General features: G+C 45.8%; 1 protein-coding gene across 1 annotated transcript in view; it reads right to left on the bottom strand.

Moving 5' to 3' along the window:
- Nucleotides 1–21,335, bottom strand: part of AKNAD1 (AKNA domain containing 1) — a gene marked incomplete at both ends in the record, with an annotated part of 31,237 nt that extends 9,902 nt beyond the window's left edge. The window contains 6 exons of the mRNA XM_080916023.1: nt 1,569–1,666; nt 7,539–7,630; nt 15,963–16,025; nt 16,319–16,464; nt 16,639–16,678; nt 20,352–21,335. Coding sequence (XP_080772149.1) covers nt 1,569–1,666; nt 7,539–7,630; nt 15,963–16,025; nt 16,319–16,464; nt 16,639–16,678; nt 20,352–21,335 — 1,423 coding nt within the window. The remainder of the gene's footprint in view (nt 1–1,568; nt 1,667–7,538; nt 7,631–15,962; nt 16,026–16,318; nt 16,465–16,638; nt 16,679–20,351) is intronic.
- Between the last annotated feature and the right edge of the window lie 1,157 nt (nt 21,336–22,492).

Here is a 22,492-nt window from a genome sequence, read left to right as displayed (position 1 = left end):
TCCGGATCTTCCTGTGGCTAAATGAACAGTTCTGAGGATTTTTTAAATTAAATTGAGACATTATAAACGCTCTATTATTTCATTTTAAAATGACAAGGGCTGGGATATGGGTCAGTGGCAGAGCACCTGCTTAGCATGTGTGAGGCCCTGAGTTCAAGCCTCTGCACCATCTATGACGGTAACAAAAAGTGGACACAGTATCACCTGCCTGCCATCCTAACTGCCTAACTGAAGCAGGAGAGTCCAGGAGTTTGGGGACAGCATATATAACATAGCAAGACATTCCCTTTGAAAAAGAAATAAAAGTAATGAGTTACTCTTAACAAAGCAATATATTTTCAGTAAACAAACAAACACTTTTTATACAAAAACAAAACCCAAAGCTAATGAAAAGTGGTTATTTTATGCTTTGGTAACTATCTTTGACTTTTTTTTTTTTTTTTTTTTTTGAGACAGGGACTCGAGTGGCCCAGGCTAGCCTCAAACTTTCTATGTATCTGAGGTCAGCCTTGAATTCCTGATCCTCCTGCCTCTGCCTCGAAAGTGGTAGTGTCACAGGCTTTAGCAACCATGCCTGCCTCTGGGGATAGTAGCTAGGAATCTGGTTCCAAGGCTGCCTCCCCAGATGTTACAATGCCAGCCTTAAATCCCTACAGTATAATTGAGAAAGGGAAAGGAGCTCCTTGAGAGGGCTTTGAAAATTCCTGGTATAAGCATCAAGTTTAGCAAGAGTTCAGTCTATGAAGCCTATTTGTTGAAGATTTAGTCTGTATGTGTGCGTGCGTGTGTGCGTGTGTGTGCACACGTGCGCATGTGTACACTCAGTCTTCATGGAGACCAAGAACAAGGCTTTAGATTTCTGGTGAGTGCTGGGAACTGAACCCTGATCCGCTGCAAGGCCAGTAAGTATTCATCACCGATGAGACATTTTTCCAGTCCTCCAAAGCTCCTATATGAAAATACACCATTCCCAGAGAGGTCAATTCAGAACGAAGAGGAATCTAAGAGGATGCTGAGTACATTCAAGACTGAGCACTGGGAGCATGCGCATAGGCACTGGGAGCATGCGCATGCGCATGCTGTGTCAGCTCTCTGGCCTGCACTTCAGGCCCCGGGTCACCGCTCTGTCAGCCTCAGCCATTTGGCCAGGGTACGTCTCTCAGCTTTAAACTGTCTACAGAGCAAAGCTCCTGTGACTAATGTCGTTGAGTCTCACTCATGCTCTCCGCCTGCTCCCACACCCCAGCTCTCTTTGCCCCTCTGCAGTTCCTGGGGATGAGCCAGTAGCACCGCCCACAGACTGGTAACCTTACCAGGAGCTGTGATGGGTCCAGCTCAGAGCATGGTACCGGTCTAGAAGCATGTGTTGGCACTTAAGTCTGCTTAACCACGCCTTAAACAGCTCATTACTAGTCCTTCGTGTTTTGAAAAGGGGAAGCAAACACCATCCTGGTCAAATGTCATGCTATCACAATGGCGGATGGTAAGCAAGCTGGGACTCAGTGTGAGCAGATCCAGCAGAGAGGGAGGCCACTAACAACTGTGTACACCCACCCCCTGCAGCTTACCGAGAGGTGAATCTTGGTGCGGTGTTTGTTCGTGGATGCTACTAGAAAAGTTCCCAGAGTTGGTCCTTCTGTGGGACCTTTCCTCCATTTTCTGTTTCCTTTAAAAAAAAAAAAAAGTCTCAAAATGTTAGTATTAGTGTGGGTAAACTGAAGACTTAGATTTTTCTAGTGTTCTCAAGGCTGGTGAGATAGTGGGTAAGGTTGCTTGCCACCAAACCTGATGGCTTAAGTTTGATCCTCAGGACCTACATCATGTAGGTAGAGAAATGACAGCTACAAGTTGACCTCTGACCTCCACATATATGTACATGCCTACACGCACGCACACACATACACACTACTTTATAATGTAAACAGAATACACATTTTAAAAAGGAATTTGCAGTAAAGAATTATACCAATTGGTGTTTTCTTCATAATGCTATATCAAAATCATTTGTGTGTGTGTGTGTGTGTGTTGTGGATTTTTTTTCTGGGTTGGTTGTTTTTATTTTTCAGGCAAGATCTCACACAAATCCAAACTGGCCTGTAACAGCAATTCTCCTGCCTCCAACCTTCAGTACTGGGGCTTCAGGTCAAGCAATCACACCTGTCTCAGGACAATTTTTGTTTGGGGAAGAAGGCATGCTATGCATTAGCACTGGTTCACATTGCTCTAAGTACAATCTGAACAGAGTCCAGCAAAGTGGGTTTTGTCTGACGGCTGGGAGCTTGGAGTTCACTTAATAGCATATCGCCACCAGGGGGCATCAGAAAGACGCAACTACTATTAGGAGACTTAAGCCTCCCTCCTAAAGAATTTTAACTAACAGCTCTTAACAACTCTCTTGCTCAGCCCTGGGATACCGTAACAGCCCCTGGAGGAGAGTGCAGGTTCTCATGTGAAAGGCATGGTGCCTACGATGTCCTGGGTCAGGTTTGCCCAGGGCTGGTTGAAGAACTTACAGCATTGCTAAGCAAACACATTTCCCTCCCTCCAGATGTGCCTAAGCCTGGTGGGGAGAGAGGACCCCATTTGGGGTTTCTGGGGATGGGACTGGAAAGCCAGGCCCTTTCCAGTCTTTTCCTACTCTTGGAAAAACACATCCTCCTCCTGAGTCATAAATTTCCTCGAACCTCATTTTCTGTCTCCACCCTCTGCCTCTGAGGCCTGTGAACATCTGCTTTCTGAGCGGAAAGCCTGGATATCGTTCAAGTAAGTTCAGGCCAACACATCGATTACATTTCTCTGCTGCTTTTAGACTCCTCTCCACACCCAGATCCCAGATCTGGCCAAACAGAAGAGCCAAGAGCAATTCTACTGGACAAGGCGGTTTTCTAGCAAGACAGAGCAGCTAAGATTTACTCTCCAATCCCAAGGCCTGCATCGGAAACAGCACTTGGGCTGTGTACTAATATATCCCATCAGAATACTTACATGTTGGCAATTCACAGTTGGTGTATCATCAAACTTCATAAAGAATACGACCCACTGGCGTCAGTAAGTGGGGTTTTGATGAAGACTGCACAGCATTCTCTTCAGTAAATAATTCCTCAGAATTATTATGGAAGATTATGGCTCTAGTTCCCAAGTCCTGCTGTATACATTGACTCCCCACAGCCAAGTCACAAAGTCACGTGATTTTACACCTTCTCCTTTAAGCACACTCACTCTGGAACACTAGTCCCTGCCGGGGCTGATTTTATTTTATTTTATTTTAATTAATTTTTTTTTTTTACTCAAACTAGGACTTTGGAAATGAAACAATTGGTACTTTAACGCTTAATCCATTTCTTTTGAGGCAGAGTCTCAGTGTGGAACTATGCAGACCAAGCTGGCCTCTAACTCAGAGATCTCGCTGCCTCTCCTAAGATTAAAGGTGTGTCACCACGCCCAGCAATCAAAATCTCTTATAAATGGATAACTATTTCATTAGGCCTAATTAAAAGAAAATGTAAGGATCCCAAATCTGGATTATTAGTTAATTCAGTCCACTAAAAGCCACAAGCCTGGGCTGCCCAGGTGAGTCAGCTCAGCGGTGCCCTATGTTTGAGAGAGAGCTCAGAGCTGCAGACAGACCCGAAGGCTTGAAGTCCTCACTAGTCCATGCCAGGCTGTATACCAGGCTCTGGAACCCAACCCCACACTGTTGCTTCTTAATAAACTTAATAAAGCACTCATGACAGGTGGCTCCCTCCGAGGATGGCTTTCGAACCGGAAGCTACAATCCCCCAGACCTGTCTCTTCCGAGCTCATTATGTACTTAAACAACGGCTGCAAAACAGTTCCTCCCTCCTTGACTTTTGACCTTTCCAGGTAAAGCTGCTGAGGTAATTCACTAGGAGGCGGTGCCTCTCCTAACCGACAGGAGAGGAGCTCGGAACAAATGTCCTGAAACCACCCACATAGGCAGCTGTTGTTCCAGTGGGTATCTCAAAGCGGCACTGACTTCTCTTTAGGGTTTTACACATTGTATTAATGTGGGATTTCTTCCTTGGGAATTCAAAGGTCTGCTCCGAGAAGAGGAAGGGGGCTTGCTTCTGGTGAGACCCCATAGGAAAGATTCTGTGTGTGTGTGTCTGTGTGTGTGTGTCTGTGTGTGTCTGTGTGTCTGTGTGTCTGAGACGAAGGAGTATGTCAATACACAAGCAAGCAGAGGCTACTGCTGTTCACTTTATTGCCTTGAGTCCTCTGCTGAACCGGAAGGCTGGCCGACCATCTTCTGGGGTAGGGCTGTGGGTCTGTGGCATGGAGTCATTTCATCCTTGCAACCAAAGAAAATTCCTACAACTTCCCAAATCTATTTTAGAAGAATTTAAAATATTGTGTCAGTATTTTAGAAGGAAGAAGGAAGCTTCCCTTCATAAACCAGGCCAGAAGAGGTTCTGTCCACATGAGACATCAAAGCTAAGCATGGGCTCCTTCCTCGGGTCCCCCTGGGCTCTGTTTCCGGACTGCAAGGTTGCCTGGCAATTGTCTCTGGTCCTGATGTGGCCAGGTCATCCAGGTCTGAGCTGTGTGCTGAGCTGTGCGCTTTGTGGCCCAGGAGAAAGGCAGGTGTAAGCAAAGATGGTGGCATGCCATCCACTCGGCTCTTTCTGCTGCCCACTCCTTGGTGGGTGAGGCCTCTTGAGACTGGATAGGCAGCAGTGATGGTGGGTGCTAGTTAAACCAAGCCACTGGCTAGCTACTGGATCAAGGGGCTGGGCTCCCTCACCTTGAAGGATCTGCCATTGCTGGATCTTTACTGTGGAGAGCATAAAAATCCTTGCAGTTTTTAAAATAACGAACACACTTCACCCCACCTTCCGTGCCAGCGTTGCTAGCCTTCTTGAACATTGCCCGGCTTGGGTCTTTCTGGTCACACTGAAGACTAGCTCTTACTTGCATTGCTTTGGTGGTGACCAAAGTCTTTCCTGGGGCTGGGGAGGTGGCTCAGTGGGTAAGCATACTTCCTACACAAGAAGATGATCTGAGTTTGGATACCAAAACCCCTACCATAGGCATAACTGCAGATGTCTGTATCTCTAGTATTTATAGGTAGGTGTGTGTGTGTGTGTGTGTGTGTGTGTGTGTGTGTGTGTGTGTGTCCCACCTTCCACCTTACAGAGACGGGGCTCCCTTGTTTCTGTGGATGCCCTGTGTAGTCCAGGCTAGCCAGCCTGCCAGGCCACTCTCCTGTCTCTACTTCCCATCTCTGTAGAAAAGCCACTGTATCTGTCCTTTTACATGGGTTCCAGGGATCAAATTTGAGTCACAAGGTTTATACAGTTAGCAATTTTCCCACTGAGCTATCTCCCAGCCTCTGGAAGATGAGTTTAAACCAGTCTGACTACTGGCTACTTCAGCTCAAAGTTGCTGTTTGTATCTGTTTATTTCCCTAAGAGATGTATTCATAGTAAATATATACAAGGTATCGGGGCTACTTGTATCCTAAGTGTTGGAAACACACAAACACTGTAAACACATATGGCACAATGGGCTGAAGCCTCTGCCATGTAGTTGGACTGTGGCCTTCCCTTCATGTAGACAGAAGACAAATGTCCCTTTTCCAGCATTATAAACAATGGTGACTCAAGCATTGCTGATCATGTAGGTTTTTCCACATTCTGAATTACTTCCTGAGGAAACATCTGGGCCAAAGGTTTTGAATGTGTCTGTGATGACACAGTTTGCCAGTTTGCTTTCCCCAAGTTTCTCGATTGGATGGCATAGCTCCCAACGATGTGGGCGGCTCAGCTTGACCACACGTTTCTCCTACCAAGAATTATCACTTGAAAATGTTTTCCCTCACTTTAAAGTAGGGATAGTCATGTTGCTTGGTGTCTTTTCTAGTATCAAAGGAGGCAAGTGCTTCCCTTATGGTTTTCTTTCCTACTTACAACTTTTTAGTTCACATCCTATTTGCTCATTCTTTTTCTTTTTCTTTTTTTTTTTTTTTTTTTTGAAGGGCTTCAGTATTGCCATTTTTTCCTTTGTGGAAACAAACTACATGTGTTCCAGATGCTTCTCAGACAGCCTTCTCTGTGACTCTGAACTCCAGCTCTGCTACCTCCACGCTGGCCAGTCACAGAAGGGCAAGTCGCTGAGCTGTGGTCGGCCCTTTACTGCGGGACTCATGAGCAAGTGCTCTTGACCCCCATTGCGCTTTCTTTGTCAGAGCACTGAACAGTATAAGGATTTCCACACCCTCCTTACACACTCTTCCTACTTTCTTAACGATCTGCCTTTAAAAAATTGAAAATAGCTGAGGTTTTGGTGTTACGTATGTAGGTACAGGTTGGTTGAGTAGCTAATAGACAAATGAACAAGAGAAAGTGAGATATGGAACAGGGAGATACCCAGTTTTACTTCCCAGCTTAGCAGAGGTTGGGAAGAAGACTGTTGGGTGGACTGAGGTAGGAAAGCAGGCATTCCCGTGTAGGGGTGAGTCCCGCACACTGCCACCTACCCGCTTCACGAGAAGGTTCTGTGTGCACTGTGATCCATTCCCTACGATGTAAGATGTGATTCTCGGAAACCAGTCAACCCTGGACAAAAGCTTGCAAGCAACACAATGCTACCTTACAAAAGCCACGTGATGTGAAGGGCACACGCCGAGGGGGAAGGCTGGGAGGCTGCACACTGCAGACCTGACTTTTCTCAGGGAAATTCCTTTTTGAGGAAGGTTCTTGCTATTATATCCCTAGATGGCTCAGGATTCACTGTGTAGACCAAACTGACTCCAGACTTACAGCAATCCTCCTGCCTTGCTTTCCAAGTATTAGGATTATAGGAATGTGGTACCTTCTCTATACTTTTTTCTCTATACTTTCCCCATTTTCTGATTATTCCTGTAATAAGTACATCATTTATTTGATTGTCAGGTTTGAGCACTGGAGTCAGACCCTGGCCTTCTGCTCTGTGCTCCACTCCTAAGCCACACCCCCTAGTCTTTCCCAATTGTTAAAAACCTTGAATCAGGTGCTCACGAAGTTGCCCTGGCTGGCCCAAAACTCACACTGCAAACTGTCAGGCCTTGGATTTGGGACCTGTCTGCTTCGGCCTCCAGAGTAGCTAGAATTGCAGGCATGAACCGCAGCCTAATGGCCTAATTAATTAATGGCCTAATAAGCCAATTTGATTGGTTTAATCCTGGGCAGCTACAGCCATACGTGGCCTATTTCAGTGAATAGCTGGGCTTTTCTGTTTGGCTTTGGTTTTGGTTTCACTAAAAAGGAAGAAAAGGCAGAGTGCATGTTAACAATTCTGAATTTCCTTCTCCGGCTGGTAGAAGGCCTATGGGGACTTAATTCAGCTCCTCAGCCTGTAGAAGGAGCCACCTACGGAACAACATTGTGTGGTGTTCTGCAGTTACTCAGCCTCTGCTGTGTGGGACTCTTGCCCTCTGCCTCTGAGCTGCAATGGCCAGATGTAGGCAGACCCCGCCCCCACCCCATCCTATGTCAGGCTTGATATCAAGTCCTGGGAGGCATCGGGAGAAGACCTACATCTTCGAGGCCAGCTCATTGAGTTCCTTGGTCACCTCACTTTCTTGTGAGCCCCAGGGTCCTGGAAGACAGCCAGCCTGCTCCTTGATCACCTGCAGAAACACACAGAAGGACCCGTTAGGCATAGAACAACTCAGTGAAGTCTGAACCTAAACACTCCGAGGTGTTTTACCTCCTGACTTGCCCTAGACTCTTCGCCTAGCTGGGGTCTCACTCACCTCAGGACTTCGTTTAAATGCCCCTGGCCACCATCTGTCCCTTAAGACGCTGGCCTTCCACTCTTAGCTTTGGTCATATCCCCTTACTTAATAGGCACAACAAGCTAACACCCATGTGATATGCTTACTCGGATCCCTGCCCTGTTTTAAGTACCTTTGTACCTTAACTCATTTAAATATGCTAACAACCCTGCCAGGCAGGCACTCTTATCCCCACTTTCCAGAGGAAGGAACTGAGGCTTAGAAAGGTTGCGTAACTGTCCCAAGATCACAAAGCAGATGCAAGATGGAAGGAATATTTGAACTGGGGTGGTCTGGCTTCCGAGTCATGCAGAACACACTTACGATTACCCCTTGAAGTCCCTTTTCATTCTGCAATCATTCTGATTCCGTTTGCTAAGTGTGACTTTGAGTCCTGTCCTATATCCATAGAAAAGTGCCAAGCATTTACCAATAATTGCTGTAAGAATGGATAAAGTACTTCATGAATAGTGTTATCAGTAGACTCTCTCTTAGGGCTTGCAAATGGCATCACTTCCTAACAGTTGCTGAGAACTTGCCAGTGTTGCAAAGGCAAATCCAGGCTTGTTGGGCAATGGCCCGGTTACTCACACTCCCCCCCACTGCCCTAAAGTTAACTCCAGTGCAGGCCCAGTGGGGCATCATGCTGAAAACCTGAAGCCAACGCGCTGAGATTCGAGCTCCTGATATGCAGTCCCCACTCCATGTCTGGTGTTTAGGATCCAGGCCAGACTCAGGCGAAGATTCTACAAAGGCTGGAGCAAGGAATCCTGCTTGGTACTAGGGGCACAGACACAGCAACTCTTTGAAGCTGGTCTTTGAGTGAGACTTTGCCGCAGACATACTTTCGACGCAGGGTTTATGTTTATATGATGTCTTGGCTTTAGCTGCATTCAGATTTTGAATCTCCACTTCGGGCCGGGTCTTCAAGACTGTGGGAAACCAGAGAGTCAACTGAAGGCAATTATTTGCATGAGTCAGTTTCTCAGGATGAGAATGGAGACTGAACTGTGCGGACAGTCGAGGCTACAAGAACAAAAGGCTCAGTTTGGTGTGGTAGCTCGGCGGCTGCAATCCCTGTACTCTGCAAGTGAGGATAGCCTTGTCTTGGTGTTAAGTTTTCGGACAGCCTGGACTACACAGTAAGACCCTGTCGTTTAAAAAAAAATTCTTTTAAACACAAGGGTTGGAAGGATGCTCACCTGATAAAGCACATGCGGTGTAAAACTAAAAACCAAAGCATAGAAATCTGGTGGTTGATTCTTGAGCATGCATGTGCAGGAAATTCGAAAGAACTGGGAGACAGAGGAGAAAAGGACTCAGGAAAGCTTGGTTTACTGGGCTTGCCATTGTTATTTAAAAGAGGGGATATAGGGGCTGAGAGGTTCGGCAGTTCAGAGCATTAGCTGCTCTTAAGATGAAGGAACTGAGTTTGATCTGATTCCCAGCAACCACATAACAACGTGGCTCATTTTAATCTCCAAGAGATCCTATGCCCCTGGCCTCCCAGGGTACCTGCACTCAAGTACACAGACATGTCCACATAATTAAAAATAACTCTACAGAGGGAGTATAATGTTATACAGAGGAAGCAGCTTTTCCAGGAATGAATTTTGTGATTCATCCCGCCTGGCCAGCTCTCAGTGGTTTGTCATTTTGAACTGCAGCGTCGGGTCCTAAGCTAGTAAAGTGACTCAAAGATTAACACTTGAAATAGCTTCCAATCATGAAAAGCTCCATTTTAAACAATATGACTCACAAGGCTTTGGAAAGTCAAGAAGGATTGAAACAGAATCGGGCATGTCCATGCAATGGGAGCCTACATGTGCATAAACAGCCTTTCTCCTGGTGCCATGTTAGGCCGTTGGCTGCTGCATTACCTCATCTGAGGCTGAAGAGGATAGGAATGCCACAGCTTCCAGGATGACTGCCAAGCCCCGGGAGGAGAGGGGGCCCTGGTACATGCCCTGAGTCCATCAGCTTTCTCTTTAATGTCTTCAAGCAGCACCTCCAATGTGAAAATGTCACCCTTCGCCTCTCTGAGTACACATAAACAAGCAGGAGTCTTCTGGGCTGTATAGTCAGCCTTCCAACCAGGACAACAGCTCATCAATAGGACCCCGGACCATGGCACTGAGGGCAGGAAGGAAACGGCACATCTGCCCTGAGTAGCTCCTGTTCAGAGTTTCATTAATGCCCAGTGCTCTAGGCATTAATCCTCACTCACTGCTTCCAACATCTCTGCTGGTCCCCGGCATGATAAACCTAGTGCTTCCCTGGATCTGATGATGTCAAGGTTCCTCAGGTTTGTTTTATCACCACCACCATCATCACCACCATCACCAAAACCACCACCATCACCACCACCATTATCATCACCATCATCTTTACCACCATTATCTTCACCATTATCACCACCACCACCATCAACCACACCACCATCACCATCATCATTATTATTTGTATATATGTATGTTTATATGTTTCTGTGACTGTGTCCAAGTTGCCACAGCACTTGTGTGAAGGTCAAAGGAAAACTTGTGGGAGCTGGTTCTTTCTATCTGCAGGTTCTAGGGTACAAATGTAGGTCATCGGGCTTGACAACGTAACTCTTTTACTTGCTTGGCCAGCTGCTAAGCAAGATATTCGTTCCTCATGAATCTTTCTGATGAGTTGCTGTAAGGAGCCCCAATTTTGCATTGAGGATCAAACCTATGTGAACCTTGGTGGAAGTGGCTTCTCAGTGAGCCTTATCCCCAGTCCCTACTCTCACAGTCCTGAGGAAATAATTGTTCTGTAAACATTGTAGGAGGGTAAATAAAAAAAATCTACAAATAATCTCGTTAACGAGTCTTTTATTAATATCTGTACATATTTATATAAGATTATATTTTATCCAACACTCATCTAAATGACTTTGGATTAAATAGGAAATAGAAAATGGGAGTCAGAGCTGGCAAGATGGCCCAACAGGTAAAAGTACTTGCCATGCAAGCCTAGTGACCTGAGTCATCACGTGAAAAGCTAGATGCACGTGGCAGTACACAGTTGTAATCCCAGAACACCTGCAGCAGGATGGAAGCATCATCCAGAACTTTCAGTCCAAGTAGCCTGGCGCAGACTTGGCCTCACCCAAGGAGGAGGAGAAAACCAACACCCAAAAGTTGTCCTCTGACTGCCACGTGCATGTCATGACACTCATGACACATGCACACATACGCACATAAATAATTTTTTAAGAAATGGAAAATGAAAACAGGAAGAGATCATAACTTCAGAAGACGTGAAGGCTGGAGACAGTTCAGGGTAGAGTGCTTGCCTAGGAAATCAGTCACTTTTCTGGGGCTGGGATTAAACACCATGACCAAGACAACTTACAGAAGAAATGGTTTACTTGGGCTTACGATCCCACGGGGATAGAGTCAATCATGGCGGCAAGCGGCACACATGGCAGCCAAAGCATGAACAACAAGAAGTCCCAGTGGGAAAGGCGACTGAGACAGAGAGCATCCCCCAGCTAGTGAAAAGCAGGGGGCTTGAGGACAGGCCTGTTCAACAGATGGTAACTGAAGAAAAGAAGGACATAGAGATATAGAAAATACATTCTGGGGGGGAATTTAGGACATTTCTATAAAGTGGAAGACAAGGTTGTAGTATGGAAATATCATGAAAAGGGATTTATGCAGGTAGATGCAGGTCTTGACTTCAGAATCAGATCCAAAAATTATTTTTGCATATTAGTGTGTGTGTGTGTATGCATGTCTGTCACGTGTGTCGCTAGGGCTCTGTGAATGGTAGGTTACTAGGCACACTGTCACTGAGATACATCCTGTTTTTCAAATGTATTCATGCCTTTCTTTCCTTGAGGTGATGCCTCATGTAGCCCAGGCTGGCCTGGGATTCACAGGATAGCTGAGAATGACCTTGAAGGGCTAATCTTTTTTGTTTCTGTCTCCCAAATGCATGGTGATGGGTGCATGTGACTATAGCTGCTTGATTTTGACTTTGAGACAGGATCTGATGTAGCCCAGCCTGACCTTGAACTCACGACGTAGCTAAAGCTGGCTTTGAACACTGGATCCCCTTGTCTCCCGCTCCTGAGTGTTGAGATTGCAGGTATGCTTCCAAGGGAATAGGGCTTTAGTAAAGGTGCGTCTGCTGAAGAGGCAAGCGATTACTCAACGAGTTTGTCAATTTCTCGTCACTGCAGAGACATCAACCACATCAGCTGTTGGGTGGATCCTAGCGATGATTCTGTACTCTGCAAGTCCCTGAAGTTTCATAGGATGTCACAGAAGACTGAGCTATCAGCCCTTGTTTGTCCTGATGTGGCTTCAAATAAGTGGGGGAAAGACTTGGTCCCTCCCTTAGCCCAGTGAGAGAGCTTCTCCCGTATATGGGATATAATTGCAGTTCAAACTCTTTTGATTTATATTCATGCCAGACACAGTGTGGTCGTAGCTAGGATATAAATAAACATTGTATAACTTTGGTCTGAGTGTGGACGGAGGCCTGTCTTGAAAATGGCTGCCAAAATGAGTGATCCCTTGGAAAACAAATACACTCTTTCATATATAGAAAGCCTTGGGGAAGAGAAACCAACATTAAACTAATTGCTGCCAGTTAATTTCGCAATATTGACCTAAGGTAGACAGCTTTCATTTATTTTTCTAAAACCTGAAATGGTGCCTCCAGGGGAAAATACCTCAGGATGCTGTTTTCAAACATGAATTGTTAAAATATTTTGGCACCAAGATTTCCTGTGAAAACACTGTGAGTGGAAAGAGCTGGACGTGATACATGTTAAGCCTACTCAATGGATTCTTTTAATTCATACTGGGAAGTTAATGAAAATAAGTCTCGCCTGGAGGTCTGAGGTGAATTTTAAAATTATTTGGAGTGAAGAGAGAAGAGAATGATTCCACTAAAATGAAAAGGTCACTATGAGTTTGGATCCAAGTTTCTACTGTGACAACGAGGACCATTGTTTAAGTTGGAGCTTTAGTGTTTCCTTTGTCAGGATCTATGGGTCCCTCCACCTGGAATCTAAGCCATCTTCTGAACAGCTATCACATTTGCATCATGAACCATTGAAAGCCGGCTAAGTCAGACTACCTCAAGTCAGTGTACACTCAATAGATTGTAGCTGCTGATACTGCAAATTCCTGTTAATATGTAAGTGACTGGGCATAGTGCCACACACCTTTAATGCCAGCACTTTGAAGGCTGAGGCAGATGGATCTCTGAGTTCAAAGCCAGCCCTGTCTTTTTAAAAAAAGATATTAAAAATGAATCAACATGACTTTGGAAACCTATTGACAATTGGGTATACATATGACTGACTTGGTGAGTGTCTCCCATTTTCTTCCTGTAGCCACACCCTCTGTCTTTCTCTGCAGGAGGCTGGCCCTCGCTTCACTGCATCATCAGGACCCTTCTACTCTGGCTTCAGTTGGTTTTCATCTATAGAAGATAGCAGTGGGAGAGAGAAGTTAGGGAGAGTCCTGATTTCTCCAGTTCTTGTACCGTCACAGATTGGCTACACCCTTCTACCAAAAGCCACAAGCAATCTTCAGCTACTCCTGCAACTGCAGCTGCTCCCTTAGGCCCCAGGGCTTGCATTTCCTCTGCTCCTTCAGGCCTCGGGGTGAAGAAGCTCTCAACCAGAGGCAAGGTAGAGCTCACGGTAAGCATGAATGTCCAAGAGAAGATGAACCCAGACATCGAGAGCCACAGGTAAAAAGTGGGGGCTAGCCATTGGGAGCCGGAGGCAGGGAAATGGCAGTGAAAGTTATAAGAGGAGATCAAAATAAAGAGGGTAAGAAAAAGAGAAGGCAGGCATGGTGGGGCTTACCCATGATCCTCCACAGATGGAGTCAGAGACAGGAGAATTATTTCAAGTTCCAGGACAGCCTGGTCAATACAGTGAGTTCTAGGCTAACCAGGGCTATCTAACAAGACTCAGTCTGAAAGACCAAAGGGCTCTTGGTATCTAAACCATATTTCAGAAGACAGAACATGATTTATCTCATTTAATTTTGTAACAGCACCGAGGTGAAGGTGCTGTTACAAATATTTTTAAGATTATATATTTAAAGTCTGAATGTCTTCCACTCTGTTGGACTAAGAAGGTTGGTTTTAGCTGCGTCTAGCTCTTCTTCCAACACTAAATGCTGTGGGCCTGCGACTCTCAGACCACAAACTGACCCCCTAAGGGGACACTTACCGTTGAAAAGTCCATCTAACTATATAGTCAGAGAGAAAATTCTTGAACCGTGGTCTCTGAAAGCCAGCGACTCAGACCAGTTCTGCTTTGCTGAGTCTTTTAAAAGTCTGCGTTTGTCCATTTGGACACTGTCCTTCGTCCATCACTTACTCCTCGGCTCCTGCGCTCTGGATTCTAGATCTAGTTTTCAAGACTGACAAGGGCCCTTATGCTATTTCGCTGCTGAACCTACCAGTATGTTACAATGGCTTCAACAGCTCCATTCCTTCAGCTCTGCTTGGCCCCCGCAGCCCCTTCCACTTTAGCCCCCTTTGTGGCTTTTAATTTTCCCTGTTTCCCTGTTGCCTGGGACTCCATTCTTGACCCTTTCTACTTATTACCCTGAGACTAGATGGGGCATCTACCCGACACCAGAACTTCAACTCACAACTATACCTAAGTGTCAGTTCTGGCCAGATACTGCCCAAGGTCAGGACATTGCTCTGACTTCCTGCAGCTAGACTTCCTCACTTGCCGGTCCTCAAGGGGACCTTAAACTCGGTGTCCTAAGCTATCCTTGATGCCCGGCCTCTTCCTGCTTTCCACACTCTCTGAACTGGACTCTCCACTTTGATTTCTGACTTCATCAGTCCAAACCAGGACTCTCTAACTATCCACACCTCTTCTTCCTGGTTTCATTCCTTTAAGTCTATCACCCCCTGTCCATCCTCCAGAGCCTCATAACTTGCCCAGTGTTGGCTTCTTGTCCATCCTTGCCTACAGTCTCACCCCCATGGCGCTTGCTATCCCTTGACTTCAATTCCTGTTGCTTCACCATCAAACTCAGGATGAAATCCAAGCTCCTTTCGTGACATGGCCCTTGCCTGTTTGTCTGGTGTCCTGTGCAGTCTGAGCCCTATTCCTGGTGTGTTAGGGAGCCTGCCGGGTCCTCACGCTAGCTGTATACAGCCTCTGGGCCGTTGCAGGTGCTGTTCCTTTTTGGTCTGGAAGATTCTTGTTCCCTATCCTGCTAAGCTCGCTGTTCCTCCTGGTGTGCTTAAGCAAGCAGGCACTCTCTGGACCATCTAAGTCTCCCCTCGACGGCAAAGGATGGACCTCTGCTAGGCTGTGCATCAGCTCCCACATTCCCAAAGCTGCAGATTGATGAGCTGTTCGCCAATCTGTTTCCCCAAATCTCTGGAGCCTGAGCCAAGCATTCAAAAGTGCATGAGAAGTGTTTTCTGAACGAACAGAGCAGTTCATCAATGTGATAATTAATTACTATGATGAGTGAATAAATAACCACTGGGTTCTGTCCTGGGTTTGGCCCATACTGTGGGGTTTCTGCAGGACAGTTTGCCCTGAATCTTGTTCAAGCCTTCATTAGGTCTTCTGGCTGTTCCCAGTGCTGACCCTGTGGCCTAAACTCCATCTTCCACATCTTCAGCTCATTTGTTTTGCCCAGTTTCAACCTTTGTCCCCTTGCTCCATCTCTGTTTCCTATGACAGCAAAGCCATTCTGGTGACAACACAAATTAGTCATCCAATGGGCTAGGATAGCGAGCAAGGGTGTGAGAGTGTGGCAAAGGTTAGGATCCTAACGCCATGCACTGAGTGTCATTATTAAGCATTTCCAGAGTCACCAGAGACTTACACAGTTGCAATCTACCAGGGCCTATCTCTATAGATAGATTCATCATTTTCAATGGCTTTTATGTTCTTCTCTGGAACATTCCATGGTCTGGGGTTTACTATACAGTGACTGGTGAGGTAAGAAATAGCTTCCTTGGGAGAAAAAGGTTAAGTACATCTAGAAGCAGAATTCTAAACCATGGAGCTCCAGAAACTAAGATGGTTTTAATTTTCCTTCTCCGTTTCCTCCCCCACCACTGTGCAGACTACTCATGACTATGGAAAGTGTCTGCATTTACCAACTGGAATTTCTAAGTACAGATTTAAAAACCAGATGAAGTTCCTTACCAGCCTTATGTCTTGCACACGGCAGAAAGGGTCCTGTTTTATTCTTTCAGAAAATTCTTGCACCTGCAGTTTAAAAAAAAAAAAAATCGACATTTCATTTGCAGTGTGGTTTCTCCCGTTTGATGTTGGTTGTTTCTGATGCTATTGAGAAACTTGGAACATGTTTGGGGTTGGTGAGATGGTTCAGTGAAGCTTAGGGACCTGAGTTTGATTCTCTGACCTATAGAGTGGAGAAAGAACTAGCTCCTTCAAGCTGTCCTCTGACGGTCTGTCTGTCTGCCTGCCTGCCTGCCTGCCTGTCACTACCTCCCTGCCTCCCTGCCCCACCTCCTTCATGCATTCTTAATAAGGATTACCTTACTCTTCAGTTGGTCAGTCTGTTCTTTCAGTTTCTGGCACATCTGTTTTCCTTGGGAGATCTTTTGAAATATGTAAGAATTTGAGAAAGGGTCTTTTTGAGGTATCGGTGTCAAATTCAAGCGCCATGTCTCAGGTTCAAGACCTATGCAAAAAAGGCTAAGTTTGGCTACCATTGCTTTCTTCTTACCACAGTTTCATTAAAGGTTACAAACAGGAGTCTGTGACAATTAGCACCATTTGTGTTTTTTTTTTTTTTTTTTTTTTCTTAAAGTTTTTCAAAATGCTTCTCTGAATAAAAATAGTTTTAAGATACTACCTGTGAGAGGTTCTTGGCAGGTGAGTGTGGCAGGCTGCACCTGCAAAATTAAAGAGTAAGGAAGCATTGGTCGTGAGGGCTAATCAGCGACATTGTTCAGAATGCCTGTGTCCTGGTCATTAAGGAGGCAGCACACTGCTCTCTGGCCCAAGCTGTGGGTGTTATATTGAGGTTGAATGTCACTGTGACACTGTGAGTGGCTAACACAGGAAATTGCTCATCACTATAAGACTCAAATTTTCTGCTGCTAAGGTGGGGGACAATAGAGAGTGTACCTTATAGGGCGGCTATCAGGGCTAACTGGGGTAGATATTCAACTGACATGACTGCGTTTGACGTTAGATGTAGAATATTCCAGCATGTCACCTAGACATGAACTCCATGAGAGCAAGGGCCATTGTCAACCTTGGCACAGCTCTGTTGCTGGTGTTCTAGACAGGCATGGCAGCCAGACCTACAGAATAATTGGATATGCATTAAATGCTAAGTGTGTTGAGACGGTGTGGTTGCTACTGCTGCAGGCTAACTGAACAGGGTTAAACTCCTGAGTGAGTGATTCCCTTTTTAGGGTCTTGCTGCTCCCAACTCATAGAGCTGAGAAACTTACACCTGAGAGACAACTGACTGTGCTCAAAATTGACTCTGACCAGGATGAATACCTCCAGAATAGGATGATAAGAAACCTATTGGAGCCAGTTCTCCAATTTAATCTGATAGGACTGGGGGGTGGATGGGGATTAGAAGCCTGACCTAAACCTCCTTGACAAATTCAAGCATTGCTGGGGAGACATGGGTGCACATCTACTTTGCTCCCACAAAACCATGGGTGACCAAGAGCTGGCTAAGCAAGGACGCTCTCTTATAAGAGGAGCTCCAAGGCTTTCCAATACCATAGGAGTGTAGCTTTCTCTAAGACAGAAAACATCCCTGTCAGGCCAGGGAGACTGCTGGTTTCATGCATGTGCACGTGTGTGCATGCACACGTGTGTGCACTGTGCTTGGGAGCATTGGGAATCTGCTCAAATCCTTAGTGTGTTCAGTTGGACTGGAAGGAGTTGAGGATGAGGGTAGAAATGGAACCACTAAAGACAGAGATATTCCACCCAGTATGACCATAACACAAGGTTTAGGAGAAACACGATTTAGTAACAAAGAATTAAACTTTTTCCTGTGATTTTTTTTTAAAGATGAATTTACATGACTATTGGATCTTAAATAATCAACGAGAATCCTGAACCTCAACAGGAAGAGAAGTTAGGGAGAGATTGAGAAGACAGGAAAACCAAAGGGAGAAATAGTATACATTAGCCGTGAAAAAAAACATCATTCTAAACGGGCACTAACACACTCTTTGAATTGTGGTATCAAAGAGCTTAGTTTTATTTCACTAGGTATGGAAAACCAAGGTAATGATATATGTGGATCATAAGGCCAGGCTCTGGGAGGCAGCAATGGAAATACTGAAGATAAGGTTCTTTAGAATTTACAGATCTGGCAGAAAACATGGATTTCTCTTGGCTATTATGACTCAAAGCAGGCTGAGATGAACTGAAAATAGAACTCCTACACAAACCTGGATGTTCATACCCCAAACTCCAAGTCAGTGGCTCACAGAGAGGTACTTGCCCATCAGAGTTCATTGCAGTGTTGTTCACAATAGCTAAGTTATAGCCTAGGTGTCTGCGATGTCTAAACGGCCCCAATGGGTACATGGGGAGTGGTGCTATTGGGAGGGCGGCCTTGTTGGAGGAAGTGTGTCTTATTCTCTTCCTGCAGTCTGCAGATCAAGATGTAGAGCTCTCCTTCTTCATGGCCATGACTGCTTGTCTCAGCGGCAGAACCCTAACTAGTACAGAGTTCAACAACAGAAATGAACAAAGAAAACTTGGGCTAAGTTATATCACTTGCACTATGGGTAGGACTAGAGATAAGCGCAAGAGGCAAACTCAGCCTCAGAAAGACAAATACCACGTTTTCTCCAGATTTTATACAAACATGTAAGGTCATATGAGTGCAGATCACAGAAAGTGGGAGTGGGGTGATCTAGGGAAAGGGGAGACTAATGGGAAGAGAAAGTGGTGAGAAAGGGAAGTTAGTGGGCATGTGTGGGAGTGGGCATGTGGGGGTGGGCATGTGTGGGTGGGTATGTGTGGGATGGGCATGTGTGGGGGTGGGCGTGTGTGGGGGTGGGCATGTATGTGGGTGGGCATATGTGTGGGTGGGCATGTGGGGTGGGCATTGTGGGGATGGGCATGTGGGGGTGGGTATGTGTGGGGGTGGGGGGGTGGGGGGTGGGTGTGTGTGGGTGGGCATGTGTGTAGGTGGGCATGTGGGGGTGGGCATGTGGGGGTGGGTATGTGTGGGGGTGGGGGGTGGGGGGTGGGTGTGTGGGGGTGGGCATGTGGGGGTGGGCATGTGGGGGTGGGCATGTGTGGGGGTGGGCATGTGTGGGGCTGGGCATGTGTGTGGGTGGATGTGTGGAGGTGGGCATGTGTGGGGGTGGATGTGTGGGGGTGGGTATGTGTGTGGGTGGGCATAGATGATGATGGTGATGATGGTGGTGGTGGTGGTGGTAAAGTAGCAACAGATAAGTGAAAGCTTTGAGTTTTGAGGAGTTAGGTGGCCTGAGGGAGATTTGCATGAAACTGTGTAAATGAATAGTCTTTGGTAGATCAGGTTAGGCTGCTCTAAGACACAAGTGCTGGTGTATGCCTGTAATCCCAATTTGGGGAGGTTAAGTTGGGAAGATCAGAGGTTCAAAGCCAACCTGGGCTACATTAGATTAATTTAAAAAAAAAAAAACAACCAAGAAGCAACCAAAGCACGGTGTCCCCTGTGAAGGAGGAGTCTAGAGAATTGTGGCTGAGAAGAGCCAGGCACTTGAAGAAGACTCTCAGGGAAGGACTGAGTTTAGAAGTCTAGATGAGGGCTGGAGAGATGGCTCAATGGTCAAGAGCTATTCTTTCAAAGGATCTGGGTTCAATTCCCAGCACCCACTTCATGGCTCACAACCATCTGTAACTCTAGTGCAGAGGACAAATGCCCTCTGTAGGCGCTAGATATGCATGTGCAAATACGTATGTGCAGCTAACACCTCTCCACATACAGTAAAATAACAAAAATTAACATTAAGAAAGAGCAGATGGAGTTGGTAGGAAAATGAGTGGAGGAAACAGAGGAGGAACTAAAAAAGAAAACCGGGGTGGATTTTATTATATGTATGTATGGAACTCTCAATAAAAGTTTTTAAAATTCTAGATGAAGTTAAGAAATATATTGGAGACTGGACATGGTGACAAAACCCCTTTAATCCCAGTACTTGAGAGGCAGAAGCAAGAGAATCTCTGGGGGTTCAAGACCAGCCTGGTCGTACATTTTGAATTCCAGGTCAGCCTAGACTACACAAAGGAACTCTGTCTCAAAAAAACAAAACCAAAACCAAAAACCAAACCCAGCAACTTAGAATAACAAAAAACAAAGAAGAAGGAAGGATACTGGGAGAATTTTGAGGGCCGTGGGCTTGTATTGTCCTCTGTATTTTTCTGAGCCTCTGTTTCTTTTCATGAGGTCATCCCTGAGCTTCTGAGTGGTCGGTTCACTTGGCCAGGATAACCCAGAGACCTAAACCTCAGAACTACACCTAAGCTCTAGCTACAAGCCCACCCTGGGATGACCACGCTGGGTTAGCATTGGCAGGGACCATTCTCATTTACCTGTACGAGTTTCGAAGGCTCCGCTAATTTCCATTTTTGCTCTGGTTGTTTTTCAACACGATTTGACCCAGACATGGTTCCTAAATTATCTTGCACAACTGTTGATTTGTTTCTCAACCTAGGAGAATAGCTGCCTGGGTCAGCTACTGTAAGTGGTTTATTAGTTGCAGGATTCCTAGAGATTTTCACTTTGGGAGCAGCCTTAGAAAGATCTGGAAACTGGTAGTGCACTTGAGCCGGGCTGTATCTGAACCAGTTGCCTAAACTTGCTTTGTCAGCCAACTGTCTCTGGGGTGTCTGCCTTAGGCAGCTTCTGCATTTATCACCTAGACCTTTAGTTCTGGTTAGAAAGCTTGGCTCTTCCTGATGATCGCTCTCCCTAGCAGTCAATGGTTTTTCTAAGGGAGAGGTGTTTTCTCCTGTGCCAGGGAAGCAACAGGGCTCGCTGCTATTTGCATTTTGGGGACTGGGCTGGCCAGCGAATGCTGGGCTTTGTTCTTTGGGGTAATAATTTTTTGCATAACACGAAATGATATTTGTAAGAGTATCTGCATCATCAAGACTCTCGGCGTTAGAGGTCTCTGGGGGAGTTTCATAGCCAGCGTCTTGCCCCCTGAAGAACTGCTCTCTGGAGAGGTGGAGTAAAATGTCTGAGATGTGGGACTCTGAGGTATCTTCTTTATTAGCTGGAACAGGAGAAGCCAAGGAGCATTGCTTATCTTTATCGAGTCTGTTGCTGACGACAAGGTCAGTCATCTTATCCCAAGTCTCAGGCAGAGCTGTGTTCTGGAGCACCTCACAGTGAGCAGCCACTTCCTGAGGGTCTCCCCCTTCCGGAACAGCTTCCTGCGAGACAGGAAAGGTGGCATTTGTTAAGGTAAAGTTGTAAGAGGTGCACGTCTTCACCAGGGAGAGGTCCCCGTCATAAGGCAAGTCCTCCTGTTGTTTATAAGTCACATCTTCTGAAAAGTCAGCTTCGTCCATGATGGTGTGGGCTGATGTCCGTGATCCCCCCTCGGCCTGGCCTTGGCGTTCTTAATGCTCAAAATATGTTGTCTGGTTTTCATTGAATGTCTGCACTGTGTGTTCTATGCTGGAAGAGGAGAAAACAGCTTCATTAGTAAATATATCAGAATCCTGTAGGAAGCTACACTTAATCTGGTTTCTTTGGAGGGACAGAAACAGATGTTTTTCATTTAGAGGGACAATTGCAAGTCTCGAATGCAGAAAGCTCAGCCAAAGAACAGCTCATCCTAAATGCTATTGAGAAAAAGAATGATGGAAGGACTATAATTTTTATCCATTATTTCTCTCTCTCTCTCTCTCTCTCTCTCTCTCTGTGTGTGTGTGTGTGTGTGTGTGTGTGTGTGTGTGTAAAATTCAGACTGACCTGGAACTCACTATGTTGAATAGGTTGGCCTCGAACTCAGAGATCTGCCTGCTTCTGCCTGCTACTCTCTCTCTCTCTCTCTCTCTCTCTCTCTCTCTCTCTCTGTGTGTGTGTGTGTGTGTGTGTGTGTGTGTGTAAAATTCAGACTGACCTGGAACTCACTATGTTGAATAGGTTGGCCTCGAACTCAGAGATCTGCCTGCTTCTGCCTGCCAAGTGGTATAATTAAAGGTGTGCACCCCATTCTGGGCCTAAGTGCAGCTTATTTATCACCTTGAACATGGATTTATTTTAGTAAACTAGTTTTTAAAATCTTCTCTTTTAGCTATCTTGAAATATTTACTACTGTTAAGTACCTCATTGTTCAGTAGAATATCAGTATTATCAGCATGTATTCTTCTTGGCCTAACTTTCTAGCCATTGACCGGGTCCTCCCTGTCCCTGTGACAATTCTGCCAACCATTCTTTTATTCTTTGCTTCAATGGGCTCAGCCTGTGTGTGTGTGTGTGTGTGTGTGTGTGTGTGTGTGTGTGTGTGTGTCTGCTGCATGAGTATATATTTGTGTGTGGGTATGCTTGTATGTGAGTGCATGCACATATACATGTAAAGGCCAAAGGTCAGCATCAGTGTCTTCCTTACTCTTGATCTTGTTTTTTGAGACAGGGTCTTCTCCTTGAACCTGATACTTACAATTTGACTAGACAGACTGGCCAGTAAGTCCCAAGCATCCTCCTGTCTCTGTCTTCTTAG

The sequence above is a fragment of the Micromys minutus genome, assembly GCF_963924665.1.
Source record: "Micromys minutus genome assembly, chromosome: 4".
NCBI lineage: Eukaryota > Metazoa > Chordata > Mammalia > Rodentia > Muridae > Micromys > Micromys minutus.
Note: the sequence above shows the minus strand (reverse complement) of the source record. Positions and strands in the feature narration are given on the sequence as shown.